Source organism: Salvelinus sp. IW2-2015, linkage group LG4q.2 (genome assembly GCF_002910315.2).
Source record: "Salvelinus sp. IW2-2015 linkage group LG4q.2, ASM291031v2, whole genome shotgun sequence".
Taxonomy (NCBI): Eukaryota; Metazoa; Chordata; class Actinopteri; order Salmoniformes; family Salmonidae; genus Salvelinus; species Salvelinus sp. IW2-2015.
Window position 1 is genome coordinate 4,327,510 of NC_036843.1, and position 16,376 is coordinate 4,343,885.

The following is a 16,376-nucleotide window of genomic DNA, read 5'->3' on the forward strand; positions in this document are numbered from 1 at the left end:
AAAGAACAAACAAAATGACATTCATGTTCTTTAGATTGCCTCTGACTGTTCCCCACGTTCTATGTTAGAAATATTGTTCCAGCATTCGCTTTTGAACATGTTAGAGTTTCAGCGGGGAAAAGTCTGTTGAAACAGAGCGCAGGGCTGAATCTTCTCCCTTGATTTACAACAGGGCGTGAGTTATTAACCCCCACTAGTTATTTTCTTCCCCCTCTAGGGTGAGAGGGGGTCTGATTGAAGTTATTCATTGCAAAACTGATCTGACTTATTTGGATTCTCATGGACAGTCATGACACACCAAATGGGATTAGCGTGTGTTAAACAGGGAAACACATCATTGTTTTGAACACTGAATCATTGTCTTAGTGAAGTGCAACTCTGGGCTGTGAGATACAGATTTTGACTGTTGCTAGAATGACTTCCCAGTACTGGGTTTGGTTTCATCACACTACAGACATCAACGAGCCCATTTCAGAGCGAGACAATGGAGAACGCATTGATGAACACCGCTGACAATTCCAGATGCCAGCCACGGAAATAAGAGCGGTGGCACTGCATGGCACAAATCTGAAATGAAATACAATAGATAGTGTTCCAAATGAGAAACAAATATCCCTTGTAATGCTACTTATGACAACTGTGACAAGTCCTGTAATCTATTGTACAGAGGATGCTTTCTCAATCACACTGAGATACTTACTAGTCAATCTGACACACTACTGTACCATGACATGATACACTTAGAGAACACAGCATGGCTTGGTATTAAAGTACACTCAAATCAAGTGTCAACCATCAGGGAGGAAAATTGTTTTTTTTCCTGGTAATTCGCATGGTGGCCCTAGGGAGCAAACTCCTGGCCCTAGGGAGCAAACTCCTGGCCCTAGGGAGCAAACTCCTGGCCCTAGGGAGCAAGTGTGCAACAAAACAGTAGCACAATTTTATAGCATCTTCCTCATATGGACATAGTGTACATACCTGCTGTTGAGGGTACTGCATGCCGCCCATGCCCGCCTGGCCCCTCCCCTGCATTCCCATTGGGTATCTGTGTGTAGCGGGCGATCCGTATGGCTGGCTGGGGTAGGGCCCGCCCTGCTGCTGCTGAGAGTAGGGGTTGTTGCCCATCCCGTAAAGATGGGAGCGCTTCATAGCCATGAAGTCCACGGAAGCCACCTAGGGGGAACACAGGAGAAGGGAGAGAAAAGGGTTAGTGCCACTTTTTATAGCAATACTTTTAGAAAATCTATTCATGCCATGTGCAGTTAAGACCGCACCAGAATACATGATTCACTGTCACATCTCTCCAGGGGGTTGATGCCCCTAGGCCTCCCTACAAAGGGTTCTCTCGGGTGAATCTAGTCCATATCCACAACTGGTTAGTGGACTACAGGGGTATAATATAACAGTAATATCAAATACTTCTGTTTGTCAAATACCCTTCTTCTGTTTGAACAACTGTTACACAGCACACTGAACCTGAAAAGAGAGAGGTGCCAGGAGCAATCTATTCCTTTCAAGTATTTCACATTTACAGGTTCTTTTCTGGGTCCCGGTGAGTTAACGGGGAAATCGTAGCCAAAATGTCAGGCTGTTAATCCGTCACCTGTATTGTGGATTCGTGAGCAAGGCAGATTATGTGGAGTGTGATGTCTCCTCTCCGCTGTGCTGCATCATGGATGATTTATGACATGTGTTGCCTCTGTCTGTCTCAGACAGACATGGGGCTACGTGTGGCTCATCTCCTGCCTCCATCAACAATAGCTCCACATCCCCACCAATAAAGACTGAACCAACCCTGTTGGGAGAAGCAGAATGGCCTACTGTACTGTACTGCACGTGCTGCCTGGCTGCTAATCAAGGGACAATATCCAGGAGACATGTCACGGAGAAAATACCAAGTCATTCATTCAGTTGGGGAAAGTTATACAATGATTTTTTCAAACACTTTTATATAGTAAATGCAATATGTCCTAAAAATAATATAAAAGAACAAGTCAATATTCTGTGAGAAGGGAGTGATGGACGGTGTTTTCTGTTGCCTGCTCTTTCTAGCTTGTTCTGCAACCAATCACCTCTCCAACTAACCACACATTTACCACAACCACTGACTGTACCCACAGACGAAGGACCACAACCACTGACTGTACCCACAGACGAAGGACCACAACCACTGACTGTACCCACAGACCAAGGACACAACCACTGACTGTACCCACAGACAAGGACCACAACCACTGACTGTACCCACAGACTAAGGACCACAACCACTGACTGTACCCACAGACGAAGGACCACAACCACTGACTGTACCCACAGGGATAAGGACCACCAACCACTGACTGTACCCACAGACTAAGGACCACAACCACTGACTGTACCCACAGACTAAGGACCACAACCACTGACTGTACCCACAGACGAAGGACCACAACCACCGACTCACCATGCCTATTGACCACAGTGACCATAACCTGACCACATATAGAAAAGAGATATGCTACTGAATATGTTGTATAAGTATGTGGAGCATTTTCACAATTTCACAAATATTTATCCAAATCAACAAATCACAGCTTGTTTCTGGGCTCATTCAGTCGATTTGACCTACTTAAGTAGATTCATGTTGAAAAATAATGTTAAAATAATAATTTATATTCCTAAAAGATCCGTTGAAAATTATGCTGTTGCTGCTTCCTGTTGTCATGGCTTTTTGATTTATAGCCCAGTGTCAAAACACTGGTTTGAAATGTCCACATTAATAATGGATTAGCTGAAATATGTCGAGATATTTTGAAGAACAAAAATTGAAAATGACTGTCTACACATACGGATCTGATTTGTGTTCAGATTACTAGTATTTTGCTCAATTAGTACCTTATAAACTGCACACGTGTCAACATTAGTCAAGTATCCACTTGAAGCTGGAATTGATGAGCTTGTTCTTCTATAATCAATAGCACAAACAAATGAATCACTCACATTGATATTGTGTGAAAACCAATGGAACTGGGATGATTCGCTGCCGTTACATGTGCCATTCGTGCTCCTCTAAAAGACAAACCACAACGAACTTAGGTATACTACCCATCGATAGACGAGAACCAACTATCCATTTAGCAACTCATCTCCTTGTGGGACGATGTTTACGGTAGATGGCCAATATGAAAAAGGAAACAACACTTTTTTGACTGGATAATTTCAACGAATCAGCTCTCCACAGGTAGTTCTAAATAGTGAAAGGGCTCTCATTTGAGTGACAGCTTGACTGTCAAATCCGTATATTTACATGTGGCCAGCAACTTTTAGAAAGGGAGCTCCCCGTTTTTTCCTTGCTATTTGAAAGTGACAACTGCTTTCTTAGTCCTGTGACGGACAGATGCGTATAACAAAATGAACGGTACCAAACCAAAGATATTCATCTGTTTAAAGCAATCACCAATCTGAGGTAATTACACTCAATTGTATGAGGTAAAAAATGTGACCTTGTGTAAGGTGGTAACACAAACTGTCCACATTAGGGAAATTAGCACATTATAAAATAATTTTATATGGCAAAATAATGTCAATTTTGGATGATATTATATGTTTCCCACTCACAAACTATTGCAGCAATTACATCTATTTCCCACTCATTTAACCATTTAGAGAGTGTAAAAAAGTACACTCAAACACAATGTGTCTACTATGTAACATCTGGTCCCTACGACAATGTGATGTAAAGGTTTAAGGTTGAAAACCCATTATCTGGGTACCACATACACTGAACAAAAATATAAACGCAACATGCAACAATTTAAAAGATTTTACTGAATTACTGTTCATATAAGGAAATCAATCAATTGAAATAAATTTATTAGACCCTAATCTATGATTTTCACATGACTGGGCAGGGGTGCAGCCATGGTTGGGCCTGGGAGGGCATAGGCCCACCCACTTAACAGCCAAGCCCACCCACTGGGGAGCCAGGCCCAGCCAATCAACGTGATCTGTGGTTGTAAAGAAATGTGTGCACAAAACTTGAGATAAATAAGCTTTTTGTGCATTTGCAACATTTCTGGGATCTTTTATTTCAGCTCATGAAACATGAGACCAACACTTTACATGTTGCATTTATATTTTTAGATAAAGCCAAATAATCACACATACACGAGAATGATAAAATCCTATTATATAAAATACACCCAAATGTGTGAGGTTCAGAGGTTCATTTTTTGGAACAAAATGTATTTTTTTAGGAATATCATTTTCCACATGACCCTCTTTAAACTTCATCATTTTAAACCTAGAACACATCATAGCCACTTTTGGTATTTCTGTATTCTACCTGCAGCAGTGTGTCTGCCTTCCCCTCCCTGCCTGCCTCCCTACCTGCAGCAGTGTGTCTGCCTTCCCCTCCCTGCCTGCCTCCCTGCCTGCCTCCCTGCCTGCCTCCCTACCTGCAGCAGTGTGTCTGCCTTCCCCTCCCTGCCTGCCTAACACTCCTATTAATTAGACAGGCGAATGGCTAAAGGGTGCCGCTCTTCAATCCACACATCCAGGGCACCGTGCCGCTCACTCTGCTCCGATATGAGACACACTCAGGTCGCACCTCCCTCCCTCTCTCCCCTTTCCTCCACTCCCTCCCTCCCTCTCTCCCCTTTCCTCCACTCCCTCCCTCCCTCTCTCCCCTTTCCTCCACTCCCTCCCTCCCTCTCTCCCCTTTCCTCCACTCCCTCCCTCCTTCCACTCTCCTCCTCAATTCATCTCAAGTGGGTCCCCTTTTCCCCAAAACGCTGAGCGCAACTTGAACAAATCTCCTCATGTCACTTCCAAGTTCAAAATGCCACTGCTACACTAAGACGAAGAATTAGGGCTCCTGAGATTGAGGAAGGAAACACACACACAATTCAATTGGAAGGAGACAGAGAAATGCTGAAATGTCTAAGAGTTGCCTCTTAAAGTTACAGCATAACTGCAAGCCATGGAGGCTGCAGCAACATAACTTGGTTTCCTAAACTCATTTTAGATCTCCTAAAATGATAGAAATGTTGTTTCCAATGCTGTCCTGTAAAGTTCAATCAAATGAGGTTTCATCCCAAACTAGGCCTATTTCTGGGGATGAGTCAACTATATAGTTCATACTATACCAAAAGACTACCTTCGATGAGGAACTTTTGTCCCTTGGAGAAACATCTGTACTTTTGAAAAGAGATGAATAGAATGAATTGAATCATGTTTTCGCCAAAAGGGACTGTAAATAAAACAGTCACAGGGAATAGAGTAGAATTGCTTGTATTTGTTCCAATGTATTTTCAGTTTGGTTCATCTGGGCATGCCATTCAATTGAGGTGTTAAGAGACAATACTCAATCTGAAATTCAATTGATGAACTCCCCTGCAGTTTCCAACTCTCGTGAGCTTATTGCAAAACAAAGCTATTAAGAAAGAACACGAGCAAAATTAGTATCGGGTGAAACCTGTTAAATTGCTTTTCAGACTTCTATTGACTCTGATTTTATGACTTCAAAATGGTTTCAGTCTTTCACTTTAATGTGCAAAGTTGTTAATCAGCAAAAACAAAACACTCCCCACAAAACAATGTGAAATGTGAATTATAAAACAACAGAATTTACTAATAAAAATCAAATAGACATAAAAGCAATATGATTTAATGGTTATTATTATAATTTCATTTTGAATGTGGGTACATAAATCAAAGATTTATTGGCTAATTTAACTGTTTGCCTCCTATACGCGGTTGTGTGATTGTGTTTCTCTGTGTGTGTGTGTGTGTGTGTGTGTGTGTGTGTGTGTGTGTGTGTGTGTGTGTGTGTGTGTGTGTGTGTGTGTGTGTGTGTGTGTGTGTGTGTGTGTGTGTGTGTGTGTGTGTGTGTGTGTGTCTGCCTGCATGTGTCCATATGCAGCTCCATCATAAACTGCTAGTCTTGGAGCTGTTGAAAGGAGAAGCCAGTGTCAGCCCAACTCACAAACACACACACACACACACACACATAGATCCAACACTGCAGTCAGGCCAGTCACAGTGACCATCACTGTCCTGTCCTCCACACAGATGACCAAACCACCACCTCCCTCCAACATAAACATTGCCGCACCAGCCACAGCTGCTAACCTGTGTTTATCCTCTCTCCTCTGGCATGGGTTTGGTCCAAGGCTGAGTCGGATGGATGGTCCAGAGGGAGAGGAGCGAGGTCTGAGCCCGCCCAGAGAAAAGCCCTGTTGGCTAGCTGTAGTTGGCTGCTCTCGTCCAGTCCCAAGCCTCACAGCATAGTGAGCATATGTCCATACATCACACTGGTTACCAGTATGCTAACACTATGTGCACATCACAAGAAACAAAGAGAACCAATCACCGATGTTTAATGTAATTAGCTATACTGTAGACGGATGTCGTTCTCCATCCCTTGTACCAACCCCTGTCCCCTGAGAATTGACATGCAGACACAGAAACAACAGACAATCTGAATGACATCCTTTCCAAGTAAAGAAGCACAAAATCTGCCGCTTCCTATGAAACCACATGGCTGTGCCTGCAGTACAAAGCGCTGCGGTTACGGCCCGCTGTTTCATACTGAAGAGAACAGGAGGAAGAGACTGCAGGGTTGGGGAGGGGAGGGCAGATCGACTTCCATATTCATGTGTGCAAATTCCCCACTCCTGCTGACTAAGATTAGAAAATTAATTTCATGGATGCAAAGACAATACCGATGTCATCAGGCGGAGAGGAGAGGAGCAGGTTAACTCTTCGTTGCCCAGTCACGATGACAGCAAAATACACAGCGAAGGATCATCTGACAGCAAATGTTGAATACATGCATTCTTTGGAATAATATACAGGTATAAGCGCTTGTCCAGTCTTTTACGCAGTCACTGATATTTAACTACTAGCCTGAATGGTCTTGTGTCATGCATCTTCTAAACTAATGTTACAAAGGGGCCCCACGTAACATTCAGCGGGTAACTGCACCGTACTCTGCTGGTAAACGGTTAAATAACCCTACAACAACATTGACCGTGTGGTCCACGTTCCCCGGCAGTGTAAAGAAGCAGACGCTTTCCCAGGACTGAAAGTTTGTCAGTGAATCTTTATAAACACAAAATCTCATTCCGCTTGACACATCAACCCTCGCCGCGTTGCAAAGCGTCTCTTTACAAATGTCAGCGGTGAGCGTGTGAATGGTCCGTGGGGAGTCGTGGCGGGGCAAATTGGCTTTGCTCAGCCCAACAGGCTCAGTTCTGGGTGGCACAGGCAGCTAGGCATGAAGGCCGGCTACGAATGATGAAATTATCACAGAGAGGGAGAGAGGGAGGGAGGGAGGGACAGAGAGTGACATAGAGAGGAGAGACTGAGAGAAGAAGAAAGACAGAGAAAGAGAGCCAGATAGATAGTGAGAGAGAGAATAGAACGAGATAGAAAGCGAGAGACAGATATAGAGGTAGAGAGAGAGAGGAGGCAGATAAGAGTGTGTTGTCATGCAGGCAGGCAGGCAGGCAGCAGCAGTAACATCATACTATTGTGTTGAGATCATGCTGGTAATTGCTCTCCCTGGTGTTAGGATGCTGAGGCTGCTAAGGTGCCAGTCGGTGAGAGTGCCCTCCGCATTTGACACCAATATTTACAACACATCCCTGTGCGTCTGCAAACGTATCCCCCCTGCGCTAAGGAAAAGTGGCTGAGTGTTTGGTTCCTCACGGCGAGCACGCAGCCGTCATTAGACCAGGCAACAGAGGAGGGATGGGGGGGGTGAGGGGGAGAGAGGGAGGGGAGGGGAGCTCATCTGTCTGAGGAGAGATTGGGGTCAGACGATGGCAGGAACTCTTTTCCTCCTGGAAAAAGACTGAGACTGAGGGGGAAAAAAGCTCAATGACAAAACGAGAGGTGTGTGACGACGGACACACACCAGCACAGAATGAAAACAAATAAAGAACTTAACAGAAAGAGACACATTCAAAACAGCTTGGACCCAAACAACTTGGACGAAGATTCTGCCAACAACCAGCCCAGCTCTCGCCACACCAGATCCATGCCAGTATCCTGTATCCCTCGCCAGTCAGTCAACAGTAATGAATTGTCAGTGTTATGCCAGGTCTGCAATGGTAGTGCCACTGCCAACAGATGCACCCATTGATTCTACCATTAAATCGTCAGAGCCACATAAATAGATGATGAGACCTATCTCTCCTGGCTGGCTGGCCGGCTAGCTGGTGTCTGAGGAGTCCTAGAGGAGAGCTGATATTGATGTAGAGGAGGAGGAAGAGGAGGCGGATGCTGCCTGTCTCTCCCGGCCTCTCTGAGGAGCTGGCCTGCGCTGTGTTGGAGTGCTAGACGTTTCACTTCCTGTCAGCAGAAACCCTGAGAAAGAGTCTCAGACGCCACACAGTTATTTCATGTAAGGGAGGGCAGTCGTGGCACGAGAGGAATGTGCTCCACTTTCCCTCCCAGTCAGTCAGAGACGGAGAGCCAGGCAGGCCAGGCAGAGAGGCATGCTGTTGGAGAGACGAGACGCCGGGCCGGACAGCCACAGCCATATGAAAGAGGGAAAAACACAACAATAACTCCATTGCTCCAGGGAGGATAGGAGGCTATTTGTTTATCAAAAAATCTGCAGTGTTTTTTCTCTCTCTTTAGAGACCAGGCCCGCCATAAACACTGATATTAAATATACACTAGTTATTCAGGGGAATTACCATCTAGGCTAATAGAATGGTCTGGAAGGGGAAGTTATAGTTTACGGCTCCAATAACTATAAATGAGGCAGAATTATCAAGCGTGTTTATGAATTAGCAATGGCTATTCCCCGGTAATGTGTTCAGAGAAGGGGAAAAATACATAAGTGAATATTAAGAGGAGCAATAGATACACAAATGAAGCTAAAGGCTCCTCTGGGCAGAACTATACTCTCTCCTTCATCCATCAGCCTCTGTGTGTCTAGCTGTTATAATAAACAGGCTATTCAGCTGCCGCCGTAACCACAGAGCAAGACGAGCATGGCCTCAAGTAGAGGATTAGAAAAATGGAAGACTGCGCACTACTACAGTACAAAATATGCTCCTTAATTATAATGGCAATGTTTTAACCCTTAGGTATTCATCAATCCATTTGTCGTACTACGTTCCATCACTTCTCAAGTACAGCATTCAAAGCCATAGTGCAGTCCAAGAGAATCACCACTTCTCTACAGGGAATGGCAGAATGTCGTCGTGCTCTGTGTTTTGGGCCCCAGCCCAGTCCTCTCTGGATATCCATGTTCTCAGCGGAGCCATCAATTACTTTTAAAACAACAAACAGATATCCTGACCTTCTATCCTCCGGCGGCTATTAGATACTCATTAAAAGTCACCTGAAACAATTTGAACCAAATTGATTTCATTATCGGACTCCTCACAGCGACTGTCTGATAGCTCAGCGGGAAATTTACAAAGTTAATTGGAAAATAATATATTTTCATTATTTTTTTTATTTTCCTTCATAAATGCGCTGGCTGCTGTTCGTGTATCACTGCCAGGGCATTGTATGGATGAGGCAACAGCAGGCTGGTAAATTGATCGCAATACACACTCGCACTGCTCACTGCATTCAGAAATTGAGGCTGGATTGAGAGGGGGTTGGAGAGGGTGTGTGAGTATGTGTGTGTGTGCGTGTAACAATAAACCTGGTCCCCCCCGTCACCCCCCTCCCAAGCGGCACAAGGCGAGAGCGTCAGGGGGTTGATTGTCCTCATAATGCCTTGTGCCCCTGGCTGAATGCGCTGGTGGACCTGGGAGTGCCCCGGAAATGGGCTGGCTGTGACTCCCACAGCCTCTCCAGGCCACCCCAGGCGAGCGTGCTCAGCCCAGGCCGCTTCCAATCGCTTAAGACCTCTGAATCAATCAGCAAGCTGGATGAGAACATGGGCTGGTGGTGCTGAGCAATCAATGACAGCTGGCCTAGAGCCTAATGCATGTCCAGGCTCCAGCCACCACACACCCAGGCTCCAGCCACCACACACCCAGGCTCCAGCCACCACACACCCAGGCTCCAGCCACCACACACCCAGGCTCCAGCCACACACACCCAGGCTCCGCCACCACACACCCAGGCTCCAGCCACCACACCACCCAGCTCCAAGCCACCCACCCAGCCACACACCCAGGCTCCAGCCACCACACACCCAGGCTCCAGCCACCACACACCCAGGCTCCAGCCACCACACACCCAGGCTCCAGCCACCCACACACCCAGGCTCCAGCCACCAACACACCAGGCTCCAGCCACACACCCAGGCTCAGCCACACACCAGGCGCCAGCCACCACACACCCAGGCTCCAGCCACCCACCCAGCCGCTCCAGCCACCACACACCCAGGCTCCACCACACACCCAGGCTTCAGCCACCACACCCAGGCTCCAGCCACCACACACCCAGGCTCCAGCCCACCACAACACCCAGGCTCCAGCCACCACACCCCAGGCTCCAGCCACACACACCCAGGCTCCAGCCACCACACACCCAGGCTCCAGCCACCACACACCCAGGCTCCAGCCACCACACACCCAGGGCTCCAGCCACCACACACCAGGCTCCAGCCACCACACACCCAGGCTCCAGCCCACCACACACCAGGCTCCAGCCACCACACACCCAGGCCCAGCCACCACACACCAGGCTCCAGCCACCACACACCCAGCCTCCAGCCACCCACCCAGGCTCCAGCCACACACCCAGGCTCCAGCCACACACCCAGGCTCCAGCCACCACACACCCAGGCTCCAGCCACCACACACCCAGGCTCCAGCCACACACCCAGGCTCCAGCCACACACCCAGGCTCCAGCCACCACACACCCAGGCTCCAGCCACACACCCAGGCCTCTCTCAGCCTGTAGAAGGGCCACTAAAGCCTAAGGATGTGGAACAGTTAACTAATCCTTTATTCATAAACACTTACACTGTCAATATGCACCCTTCTCTGGACAAACAATTAGGTGGCAGAAAGAATTACCTTCATTTCTGTTACTTTTAATAGACTACAACCGTAACACGTTTTATTGCTGTGTTTTTAAAGCATAGACATAGTAAAGCACTGAGAAAGTCCAAAGCAAATCCTTAAATTGCACTGAACGGCCTGTTTCATTTTACCATGTGTATTTGTCTTGGACAGTGGACAGACACTTGGCAATACTTATACTGTAGGAGGAATGTGTTGTTTGATCCATAGATAGAAAGAGAATAACAGGGAGAAGAGTCCGTCTCACACTATTTATTCTAATAGTCTCAGTACGCCCAATACAGACCCAGCAGTAAGCTACACACCCAACACAAATGGTTTAGGTCTCACCATAAGGGTTCCCATTTTTCCCCATGGAGCTCAAACTCTCTATCTAACCTCAAAGCCATCACCATTGTCAAGTCACAGAGAAGGCAGACGTTTTATGTAGGGCAGCCCCGTCCCGGAGCTTTGATCCAGCAGGCCAGACAGGGGTCGTAGTGCAGGCAGGCAGGCAGCCCATCTGGGAGGCAGCAGGGGTAAATGGAAGCACATTGAGCTGCTTTTACAGTTTAAAGGCTCTGAGCAAGCCGCCATTCCTCTACTAGGACCACTGGCTGAGGGCTCCATTCAAAACATACCTCAGTTAGATGGAGGCTTGGAGTCTACAGAGAGTTTAACACGTGTGTGTGTGTGTGTGTGTGTGTGTGTGTGTGTGTGTGTGTGTGTGTGTGTGTGTGTGTGTGTGTGTTGTGTGTGTGTGTGTGTGTGTGTGTGTGTGTGTGTGTGTGTGTGTGTGTGTGTGTGTGTGTGTGTGTGTGTGTGTTGTGTGTGTGTGTGTGGAGCAAAACAATATACAATTCATGTTGTGGTCAATATCCAATAGCTTTCAAGTCAGTCACAAGTAACAATATAAAAACAAAATGTCAATCTCTCTGAGGAAACATGGCTTTCTCTTCCATCCCTCACAAATTATTCACAACAAAAGCTACATTTATTCATTCCATTCTGTTTACTTTATTACTCTACTTTTATTCTCCTTTCTTCGCATTTGTTTACAAGAATAGAATCCTGACAGAATGATCCTCTCCGCAAGTAAAATAAATCACAGCACTCACTCATCATTCAAATTCAAAGAAACATCTAAATTATAGATGGCCCTTTTCCCCCAAATATGCATTTCATTAGCATTTCCTGCCTCGCGTTCTATCTCCTCCACATGCGGGAAGGAGGGAGAGATGGAGGGAGGGAGGGAATGGGAGCAGGCTCACAGTAAAGCAGGACGTGTCCTCTTTCCCAGGCCTAATTTAGGATTCAATTACAATACTCTTTAAAAGCGTCGACTTCGCAATTAATTATTTTAAGATTAGCCTGACAGTAATGGGCTTGCCACCAACGCTTTCCGACGCAAGACGGCTCGGCTCAGCCACAAGACCTTGTTGCCTCTCTCTCTCTCTCTCCAGAAAAAACATAGATATATAAATCAGTCTGCTACCCTTCCCTCCCTCTCTGTCCTTTCTTTTTTTACACATTGTTGTGTTATATTCTGTTTTTACCTCCGCTTTCTCTCCCGCTCGCTCTCCTTGGCACACGATTGATATTACTATGCTGGGCTGCTTTTATGAGCCACTGGGGCCCGCCGTCAGCCCCAGCCCGGGGAAAAACGCTGACGGATGGCCCCTCTGCCGCCGCCCGCCCGCCACCCGCCTGCCGCTGCGAGGCGTAAGCAAAAAAACGTCCTCCTCCACTTTGATTGGAGGCAAGTGAAGCATTTCTCTTCTCTGCGTCTGCAGCCTTTCTCCTCTCTCTCTCCCTCCTCTCTACTGCCCCCCCCCCCTCTCTCTTTATTTCTCGCTGCCTGCCTGCTGCCTGCGCGCTTGGAAATTAATGTCTTTCCCCCCCTCGGCATCAACCAGCCCCTATTCTGTTTATTTAAATATTTGATATGTAAGCAGTCATAAAATAAGTGTCATAACACGGGGAGAATGATATGCGGAAAGGCCATTACGTATAATGGTTTCTGATGCACACAGGGCCCATAGTTTAGCCCAATGGTACACGTGACAGGCCTGAGCAGGGAACCAACAGGGAATAGATGGGGCGGAGGCACCCGACATGCAGAAACCAGAGCTAGCTGCATGCCCAACTAGACATCAGCACAGGCAGAAGGCAGGGGGACCCTAACACCGGGAGAATAGGGCCTCTCTCAAGCACTATTTATCTCTGAAACACACATTCACAGGACTCCACAATACCCATACATTAGGACATATGACATCATCTGTGTCCTCTTCTGTAATCTGAGATTCTTCTGCTCGATCTAATTGATCTGCCAAGTGACAGAAACCTCTTCGTTTCCTGCTCCTCAGTGCCACTCTGAACAATGTAATATTGACCCATCTGAATTTCCCAGTTGGACAGCAGCAGTGCTCTCAATGGAGAAGGCTCATCCTAGGAACACAATCACTTCCCTATCGCCCTCTCCTTTGTGCCCGGCCTCATTTCCCTCTCATTTCTCCAAGTGGCAGATGATTTGTATCGGCCTACATGTGCAACACCCAGAGGAGTACAGCTGTTTCAATTTCACCACATAATGATGAAGATATGAAGGGAGAAATGAAGTAAATACATCTCACAGCAGACCCAAGTCATAACAGAGTACAAATAAAGGGCCCTGATTGGTAGAAAACAGAGAGACGACTCTGACCCTGGATTTCTACTTCATCCCATATATAAACATTGAAAGTGCAAATCAGCATAAAAATCCATGGCCTAATTAAGAAAAGAAGGGAATGTGAGGATGTCCGTTAAGGTGATGGCATTGGCCTGGCATTTCAAACCTCCTCTCTTTAACAAGCGCTCATTATGCCACAGGGCTGAGGGTTAGGGGTCACAGGTCAACAAGGGGTGTTTCCACTGACCCCCAAACCACAGTGACTCCTGCCAAACACACACACACACACACACACACACACACACACACACACACAAACCAACACACACACACACACACACACACACACACACACACACACACACACACACACACACACAGGCTAAGGACCTCCAGAGCCCAGGTCCCCTCGTCCTCCAGCTCTTCTCGCCCTCCAAGCTCGTAACTATTTCTAATTGAACTGATTGTCTTATTTCCTCCTCTTCTATGATGGAACTATTCATCTCTGATGGTTAATGAGTGCAGCAGGCAGCACAGTCATCCACTAACTAACTACAGCGCTGAAGGTCGACCCCAAAGACTGGCTGACTGACTGGGGAGGAGGACGGAGAGGAGAGTTGACAACATTCTGGGAAAGAGAGCGAGAGCGATAGTAGAGGACAGAGGGTGAGAAGGGTAGAGAAAGACGAGAGAGAGAAGAGCGAGCGAGAAAGAGAGAGAGACAGAGAATGAGAGGGACAGTGGGAGACAGAGGGAAGACATTTTAGAAATGCTTTCCCTTCAGATTGCAGCAACCACTGAAGCCATGTCTGCAATTCTGGCGCTGTCACTGGATGTTCCAGAATTTTCTGAGAAATGTGCATGTCTGTGATTTCCAACACATAAACAAATATCCACACACACGCAGTGAAAAGAAATGATGAGACTCTGTATGCGGTGTAATATACTACTGGAGATGTTGGTATTAAAAGCATTCTGTTACAATCAACTCCATTTAGGATAAATGTCAAATGTCAGGGTGTGATCATCACACGCCACCACATCAGTCTGAATACACCAGGTCCCTTCTAACCCAGAGCATGTCACAGCCTCCCTACTGGGCAGAGCAGCCCGTTGTTAGCCCAACAATGGATTATGCTAATGTAATCTACATCAGAGCAACCAGCATGCCCTCTGACATACAGCTGACATTATGGTAACCTTTTTACATGTTGATTCAACAATACCAATGGACGTTCATCAAGGAGACACAACATGGGATGGTGGAGGGAGGTAGTGCTTCTGCAAGTTTCTGTTTCCTGTTACCTTGTAGTGAAAATATGCCGGAGACTCTGCTATTGCATTCAATTTTAAATCAGTTGTAGGTGCTTTTGCTAAAACAATATATTTTCAGTGTAACCACAGTGTAGGTACAAACCGGTTAGTGAATTTACATATTGATCTTATTGAAATCCCAAATGATTTCTCAAGATTGCACAGAAATACTTGAACAGGTTTACTGAGTTTGTTCGCGAGCTCACTTACAGAGACACGGCGTCCATATTTTCTCATGCTTTTGTGCTGATGTCCAGTCAGCCAGTGTTTCTGTGTCATACGGTGTGTTGGGGATCTAGATGATATTATTACAGTTTTGATTGGTGTAAATGACAGCCTGATCCGACAGAGGTGGTCAACACAGTCCCGCATCTCACCACAGACTCTAAATCATCATCATCATCATCATCATCATCATCATCATCACCTTTACATACGGTCACCAAAACAATAGTAACAGTTGAATATTGTTCATCAGACACATAGAACGTCATGGAGACAAACAAACTGCCTGCCAGACTGCTATGTCTCAATGTGACAGACGAACAAACTAAAGTCCACAGCAGCCAGGCGGAGAAGTGTGCCGATCATCACACACACTAAGTGAGTGCCGGGCTATCATCCAGCATTCTCCCCTGGCAAAGGGCAAGGGGATGATGTCAGAATGATACTGATATACTCTGTGTATAAATATTGTAGCATACAAACACCTCTCGCTTTTCTCCTCTCCATGAACCCCCTGCCTCTCTCCACTACTGAGGCAGAGGGAGAGAGAGAGGAAGAGGCAGCAAAGGAAGAGAGAGATGCAGAGGGGAGGATATAGAGGTAGAGACAGCCCCACTGGGGTATATCCCCTCTTTTCGACTCCCTTTAACCTTCCACTGGAGGACCACATGCTTAGAAAACACCCAGGAGATCAGAGAATAGAGGAGAGGAGAGGGGGAGCAAGAGAGGGCTAGTGGGGGAGACAGGCGGGCTGGAACAATAACAAGAAATAGAGAGAGAGAAATCCCTTTTCCTCTGAGAGGAGGGGGTAGTGTGTGCTCTGCTCTCCTCCCATTCACCGGCTGCACGTGGCTAATTTGCATGTGTGAAGGTCAGGGGGATTGTGGGAGGTGAGTGAGGCCACCGACCTGGCTCCCTGCCCAGTCCAGCCCTCCCCTCCCGCCAGCCAGCCAGGCAGCCTGCCACACACACAGCACCCCACCGCTGGAGGGGAATAGGATTGCTCCAGGGTACCAGAGAGAGAGGGGCTGAAATCACCCGACCAACCACTCTGGTCGTAAACACATATTACTGTATAATCATCCCTTTCTTTTGACTTGGAGAGGCTGGGGCAAGTACTCTGACATTTCCCCTGTTCACAACTCTCTCTCTCAGTCTCTGAAGTCTGCCCCATGCCTCAGTAGCCCTGTGTGAGTTC

The 16,376-nt window shown here is 46.8% G+C and overlaps 1 protein-coding gene across 1 annotated transcript in view; it reads right to left on the reverse strand.

Moving 5' to 3' along the window:
- LOC111963157 (AT-rich interactive domain-containing protein 1B-like) overlaps positions 1–16,376 on the reverse strand; it is a 251,145-nt gene that overhangs the window by 223,825 nt on the left and 10,944 nt on the right. The window contains 1 exon segment of the mRNA XM_070443334.1: positions 979–1,173. Coding sequence (XP_070299435.1) covers positions 979–1,173 — 195 coding nt within the window.